We start from the raw sequence: 8323 nt of genomic DNA on the forward strand, positions 1-8323 counted from the left end.
TGACACCAAATTTGGACACAAGACACCTAACAACCCAATGTATGTCCTTCACTCAAAAAAAATATATGATTTTGTCATTTGGGAGTTGTAGTTGCTGGGATTTATAGTTCACCTACAATCAAAGAACATTTTGAACCCCATCAACGATGGAATTGAACCAAACTTGGCACACAGTTCTCCCATAACCAACAGAAAATACTGGAAGGGTTTGGTGGGCAGTGACTTTTGGTTTTGGAGTTGTAGTTCACCTACATCCAGAGATCACTGTGGACTCAAATAATGATGGATCTGGACCAAACTCTACACGAATACTCAATATGCCCAAATGTGAACACTGGTGGAGTTTGGGGGTAATAGAATCTTGACATTTGGGAGTTGTAGTTGCTGGGATTTATAGTTCACCTACAATCAAAGAACATTCTGAACCCCACCAACGATGGAATTGAACCAAACTTGGCACACAATTCTCCCATGGCCAAAAGAAAATACTGGAAGGGTTTGGTCGGCAGTGCCCTTTGGTTTTGGAGTTGTAGTTCACCTACATGCAGAGATATGTGGACTCAAATAATGATGGATCTGGACCAAACTCTACACGCATACTCAATATGCCCAAATGTGAACACTGGTGGAGTTTGGGGGTAATAGAATCTTGACATTTGGGAGTTGTAGTTGCTGGGATTTATTGTTCACCTACAATCACAGAGCATTCTGAACCCCACCAACGATAGAATTGAGCCAAACCTCCCACACAGAACCCTCATGTGGGCCACAGCAATGTGTGGCAGGGGACGGCTAGTCAAATAAATAAAAAGGATATTTATACCCCACTTTTTTCTCAGGAATCGAGACCCAAAGCAGTTCACAACCTTTGAAAAACTTACTAAATATTTAAATATTTGCCTCCTTTCACATACTACAGCATGCTTTGTCATATTTGTTGAATGTAGCATCCTCTGCAATAGTAAAGCAATCTGTTTTCGTGAGAATTAGTCCCACCCCTATCCGTCACAGTGGGGTTTATTGCCTTCCATTCCTTCTCCCTCCATCTGTAAATTATTCTCCCCATCATTCATTTCCTCTTATTTTTTTTCCCTTGAAAGGAGACTTAATTCAGCTCTGCCATGTTCCTCCCCACCCATTAATCTCTTTCAGTGACCCCACTCCCACACACAAGATGGTCCTTCCCAGAATCCTCTCTGTTTCCACCAAGCTGCTCTCACTTCTTCCACCTCTCTCTCACGCGAAATCACGCAACCATCTGCTCAACGTCATCTCTGTTTGTGGGGATCTCTCCATCGCCCCCAGTTTACATGTTGAGGGGGGCAGAAACCAGCAGATCCCCTCCTTCACAAAACCCCTATACAAGCAAGGAGGTTTCTGTGCCATGTACGAAGTGTTACATCCCCACAAATCCTCTCCTTTGGTTAAAAGAAACCTTGGAGGACTACAAAACCCAGAACTCCTCAGCCAGGATTCTTAGGCAAGGAATACTTGGTAGAATCACACAACAGAGACCCCCAAGGGCCACCCAGTCCAACTCCCTCCCATGCAAGAAAAGCATAATTAAAGCATCCCCGACAGATGGCCATCCAACCTCTGTTTAAAACCCTCCAATGAAGGATGTTGTCTTGGTTTTAAAATGTATGCTATAAAGTTTTGAGAATACTGTAGAGTGAAATATAGTAACTGCATTAGAAATTTATCTGTGCATTAATGGATCAGATGTTCAAGCACTTAAAAATATTCCAAATCAACAAAAATATCAGAAGCAAACCCTGATTTTACCATAAAAATGAAATGTTCATTTGTGGGATTAACATAACTCAAAAAACCACTGGATGAATTCACACCAAATTTGGGCACAAGACACCTATCAGGCCAACATGTGACCATCACTCATAAAAACACTGAAAAACACAGAAAAGACTTAAAAAGCAAAAAAAAAAATTTACATTACAACACATCTGCAAAACCTCATATATGCACATATATACATATATATATATAAACACACAACACATATACACAGACTGGGCCACAGTCACACGTGGCAGAGGATGGCTAGAATATTATATTATTAGCATAGCACATTATTATTATTACTATTATATATTACTATATTATATATACCACTATACTGCAGTATTATTACGAATATTACATGTAATGTATAACATACAATTATTCTATTGTATTACTAGTATTGTATTGCATTATAATATTAGGATCAATATTATATGTATCTATCTATATAAATAAAAATGTAATGTTCGTTTGTGGGATTAACAGAACCCAAAAACCATTAGACAAATTCACACCAAATTTGGGCACAATACACCTATCAGGCCAATGAGTGACCATCACTTATAAAAACACTGAAAAACACAGCAAAAGAGACATAAAAGGCCAAACAATAAAAATACATTGCAACTTATGTGCACAATTACACATATAAACTCAAACACACATAAACACATATACACAAATATATACAGACTGGGCCACAGCCACACATGGCAGAAGATGGCTAGTATATTATATTATTAGCACATTATTATTATTATTATTATTATTATTATTATATTACTATATTGTATATACCACTAAACTGCAGTATTATTACTAATATTACATGTAATGTATAATAGACAATTATTCTAGTTTATCACTAGTATTGTATTACATTATAATATTAGGATCAATATTATATGTATCTATCTATATAAATAAAAATGTTATGTTCGTTTGTGGGATTAACATAACTCGAAAACCACTGGACGAACTGACACCAAATTTGGACAAAAGACACCTAACAACCCAATGTATGTCCTTCACTCAAAAAATTGATTTTGTCATTTGGGAGTTGTAGTTGCTGTGATTTATAGTTCACCTACAATCACAGAGCATTCTGAACTCCACCAACAGTGGAATTGAACCAAACTTGGCACACAGTTCTCCCATGACCAAGAGAAAATACTGGAAGGGTTTGGTGGGCAGTGTCCTTTGGTTTTGGAGTTGTAGTTCACCTACATCCAGAGATCACTGTGGACTCAAACAATGATGGATCTGAACCAAACTCTACACGAATACTCAATATGCCCAAATGTGAACACTGGTGGAGTTTGGGGGGAAATAGAATCCTGACAACTGGGAGTTGTAGTTGCTGGGATTTATAGTTCACCTACAATCACAGAGTGTTTTGAACCACACCAATGATAGAATTGGGCGAAACCTCCCACATAGAACCCCCATGTGAGCCACAGCAATGCGTGGCAGTGGACGGCTAGTCTATATAAATAAAAATGTTATGTTTGTTTGTGGGATTAACATAACTCAAAAACCTCTAGACAAATTCACACCAAATTTGGGCACAATACACCTATCAGGCCAACGAGTGACCATCACTCATAAAAAACACTGAAAAACACAGCAGAAGAGACTTAAAAAGCCAAAAAAGAAAAAATACATTCAACTTCTGTGCAAAATTACATATATAAACTCAAACACACATATATACACATATACACAAATATACACACACATATATACACACAAAAAAAACACATATACACAGACTGGGCCACAGCAACGCGTGGCAGTTAGTTTAATATAAGGGTCACCATTATGCCACTTTATATAATGGAACTAAAACATTCATGGATTTTAGTATTGACCATGTACATGTGTATGTCCTGAAACAAAACCCCAGCAGATAATAAGAACGCACTGTAATAATAATGATGACAAAAAAGTAATTATTATAATCTTGCCAAAGTCGTTCCCCAACTCTGGATTAATTTCCCACATAGAGACTGCTGCACCAAGCTATACTTTAACGTTTCTATACTATTGGAAATAAATCAACCACATCTATGAATGAACATCTTTCATATTTTGGATTTCAGATTTTGGAATCCAATACCTGTATTTCAATATACAAAACGGATTGTCATATACACCTTATACATCGAGCCTGGAGGGAATTTGATACAGCCTACGACATTTTAAAAATATTTGTGCAAAAAATACAAAAGTGAATCATCAGAAAGCAAATGTATCACCAGTTTGGACACCATTGTGGAGTACTTTGGATTTTCAGGTTTCTGCATATGAGATGTTCAACCTGAATCCCAAAGATACAACCCAGAACGTTTCGATTGGAGGAGTCTCCTTCTCTGGAGGTTTTTAAGCAGAAGCTGGATGGCCATCTGTCGTGAGGGTTTTGATTATGTCATCCCTGCCTAGCTGGAGGGTCTCTTCCAACTGTAGAAACCTATGATTTAGAGGCTGACTGTCCATCAATTGGGAATGCTTTGATGGTGTCCTCCTGTGTGGCAGATGGGAGTTGGCGTGCCTTCCAATTCTATTATTCAAAGGGTGACTGGCCATCTGTCAGGATGGTTTCAATGATACCCTCCTGTCTAACAGAAAGGGGTTGGAATGAATGGCCCTTAGGGCCCCTTCCAACTCTAGAATTCAATGATTCAGAGGCTAGATGGCCATCTGTCAGGGGTGCTTTGATTGTGCCTTTATTGCAGAAGGGATTTGAGCTGTATGGCCATGGGGTCTTTTCTAATTCTAGGATTCTATGATTCAGAGGCTGACTGGCCATCTGTTGGGAGGGCTTTGAGGGTGTCTTCCTGTCTGTCAGAAAGGTGTTGGGTTGGATGTCCCTTGGGGTTAGGATTCTATGACTCAGAGGCTAACTGGCCATCTGTTGGGAGGGCTTTGAAAGTGTCCTCCTGTCTGGGAGAAAGGGGTTAGACCAGGCATGGGCAAAGTTGGGACCTCCAGGTATTTTGGACGTCAATTCCCACAATTCCTAACAGCCGGTAGTTTGCCCATGACTGGGTTAGATTGAATGGCCCTTAGGGTCTCTTCTAATTCAATGATTCTATGATTCAGAGGCTGGATGGCCATCTGTCGGGAGGGCTTTGACATTGTCCTCCTGTCTGGCAGAAAGGGGTTAGACTGAATGGCCCTTGGAGTCTCTTCATTAGAGTTGGACTGGATGGCCTTTAGGGTTCCCTTCCAACTCCAGAATTCTATGATTCAGAGGCTGGATGGCCATCTGTCGGGAGGGCTTTGATGGGGTGCTTCTGTCTGGTAGAAGAAGGTTAGACTGGATGGCCTTAGGGGTTCCCTTCCAACTCTAGGATTCTATGATTCAGAGCCTGGATGGCCATCTGTCAGGAAAGCTATGATGGTGTCCTCCTGTCTGGCAGAAAGGAGTTCGACGGAATGGCCCTTAGGGTCTCTTTTAATTTGATGATTCTATGATTCAGAGGCTGGATGGCCATCTGTAACGAGGACTTTGATGGTGTCCTCCTATCTGGAAAGAGGTTAGACTGAATGGCCCTTAGGGTCTCTTTTAATTCAACTATTATATTCTTGTGAGAGCCGTTCAGCAGTGGAACTCTCTGCCCAGAGCGTGGTGGAGGCTCCTTCTTTGGAAGCTTTGAAACAGAGGCTGGATGGCCATCTGACAGGGGTGCTTTGAATACAATATTCCTGCTTCTTGGCAGGGGGTTGGACTGGATGGCCCATGAAGTCCCTTCCAACTCTATGATTCTATGATTCAGAGGCTGGATGGCCATTTGTCAGGACATCTTTGATGGTGTCCTATCTGGCAGAAAGGGCTAAGACTGAATAGCCCTTGGGGTCTCTTCTAATGGAGTTGGACTGGAATGGAATGGGGTTGGACTGGATGGCCTTTGGGTTTCCCTTCCAACTCTAAGATTCTATGATTCAGAACCTAGATGGCCATCTGTCAGGAAGGTTATGATGGTGTCCTCCTGTCTGGCAGAAAGGAGTTAGATGGACTGGCCCTTTGGGTCTCTTCTAATTTGATGATTCTATGAGGCTGGATGGCCATCTGTCAGGAGGACTTTGATAGTGTCCTCCTGTCTGGCAGAAATGGGTTAGACTGAATACCCCTTGGGGTCTCTTCTAATGGGGATGGACTGGATGGCCTTTGGGATTCCCTTCCAACTCTAGGATTCTATGATTCAGAGGCTGGCTGGCCATCTGTCAGGAGGGCTTTGATGGTGTCCTTCTGTCTGGCAGAATGGGGTTGGACTGGATTCCCTTTGGGATTCCCTTCCAACTCTATGATTTTATGATCTAGAGGCTGGATGGCCATCTCTCAGGAAGGCCGTTAGACTGAGTAGCCCTTAGGGTCTCTTTTAATTCAAAGGCTGGATGGCCATCTGTCAGGAGGGCTTTGATGGAGTCTGACAGATGGGAATGGGAGGCCCTTGGGGTAGCTTCCACCTCCAGGATTCTATGATTCAGAGGCTGGCTGGCCATCTGTCAGGAGGGCTTTGATGGTGTCCTTCTGCCTGGCAGAATGGGGTTGGACTGGATTACCTTTGGGATTCCCTTCCAACTCTAGGATTTTATAATCTAAAGGCTGGATGGCCATCTGTCAGGATGGTGTCTTCCTGTCTGACAGATGGGAATGGGAGGCCCTTGGGGTAGCTTCCACCTCTAGGGTTCTATGATTCAGAGGCTGGCTGGCCATCTGTCGGGAGGGCTTTGATGGTGTACCGCAGGGAAGAATGTCTTCAACCCCTCAGTCCCGAATAATCCCCCCAAAGGCGCTCCTTTTTCCACCCAAGGGGCGCTGAAGGCCTCAGGCCTGGCTCGAGTAGGCCTCAGTGAGGGGCTCTCTTCCATTCCGCTCTCTTCCCTCACGTGAGAGAAACAATAACAACCCTTTCCTTAAATTGTACTCATTTCTAGAAACAGGACCCTCAGAAGGAAGGGGGAGAAGGTTCACCTGTGGCGCCTCCGCTGCTGCTACTGCCCCCCGACTCCGGCCCGGCCGACGCCATCTTTGCGCTTCTCTTCGCTCGCCGCCTCTTTTCATCAATTTCCCCCCCTTCTCCCTCCGTTTGGTTTCGCCCGCTTCGTTCCCAGACGCGGCGCCGGGCTGTACCAACTCCACAATGGGAGGGCGTAGCCACGCCTCCTCCTCCCTCCTTTTATATCACCCCCCGCTTCCGTTAGTGGACTCGCCCAATCGGCTGCGGGACGGACCACTTTGCCTACGTCGGAGGGGGGAAAATGTTTGAAATGGCGCCACCGCCTTGTTTATAACGGAACGCGGGCTGCGAGGGAAGAGAGCACGCAGCGCATGCGCAAAAAGGAATTGGGGCCAAGCCATGGCAGACCGCGTGGGAAAGGGCGTGGCTTCGAGGCCATCATAAAAGAACACGTTCAGCCACATTCGGGGAGGAGCTAGAGGTTGGGACGTTACCGTGGCAACGGGAGGTGGCCAATCCAAGCAGCGAACCGGCGCAACCATAGCAACGAGGGCGTATCACACCCTGGCTTTCCCTATGACGTCATATCACTGTTATGAGTTAGTGCAGCCTGTATCCTATATGCATATGTATATCACACACATAAATATAATACACACATATATGTTATGTGTGTATTATATAGATTTTAAATAAAATATAGATCTAGATATGTTATAATTCTCATATAATACTCATATGAATATGCATGTGTATATATATGTTATGTGTGTATTATATATAGATATATGTTATAATTGTCATAATACTCATAATATGTATATGCATGTGTGTATATATATGTTATGTGTGTATTATATATAGATATATGTTATAATTGTCATAATACTCATAATATGTATATGCATGTGTGTATATATATGTTATGTGTGTATTACATAGATATGTTATAATTCCCATATAATACTAACATGTATATGCATGTTTGTATATATGTTATGTGTGTATTATATAGAGATATATGTTATCAGTCTCATATAATATTCATAACATGTATATGCATGTGTGTGTATGTTATGTGTGTATTTTATATAGATATGTTATAATTCTCATATAATACTCATAACATGTATATGCATGTGTGTATATAATGTGTGGATTACATATAGATATGTTGGAGCCCCCGGTGGCGCAGTGGGTTAAACCCCTGTGCCGGCAGGACTGAAGACCGACAGGTCGCAGGTTCGAATCCGGGGAGAGGCAGATGAGCTCCCTCTATCAGCTCCAGCTCCTCATGCGGGGACATGAGAGAAGCCTCCCACAAGGATGATAAAACATCAAAAATCATCCGGGCATCCCCTGGGCAACGTCCTTGCAGATGGCCAATTCTCTCACAACAGGATGCTCCTGACACGACAATATATATATATATATAGATATATAGATATATAGATATGTTAATTAATTCTCATATAATACTCATAACATGTATATGCATGTGTGTGTATATATGTGTTATGTGTGTATTATATATAGATATATGTTATAGTTCTCAT

General features: G+C 42.2%; 1 protein-coding gene across 1 annotated transcript in view; it reads right to left on the reverse strand.

Annotated features, from left to right (window-relative positions):
• The window catches only part of PIP5K1A (phosphatidylinositol-4-phosphate 5-kinase type 1 alpha), a 72959-nt gene extending 65888 nt beyond the window's left edge, over window positions 1–7071 (reverse strand). Inside the window, exon 1 of the mRNA XM_060758008.2 lies at window positions 6782–7071. Within this exon, the coding sequence (XP_060613991.2) occupies window positions 6782–6836 (55 nt within the window). The 5' untranslated portion in view covers window positions 6837–7071. The remainder of the gene's footprint in view (window positions 1–6781) is intronic.
• Window positions 7072–8323: the final 1252 nt, after the last annotated feature.

This window comes from Anolis sagrei, chromosome 12 (genome assembly GCF_037176765.1).
Source record: "Anolis sagrei isolate rAnoSag1 chromosome 12, rAnoSag1.mat, whole genome shotgun sequence".
NCBI classification, from domain to species: Eukaryota; Metazoa; Chordata; class Lepidosauria; order Squamata; family Dactyloidae; genus Anolis; species Anolis sagrei.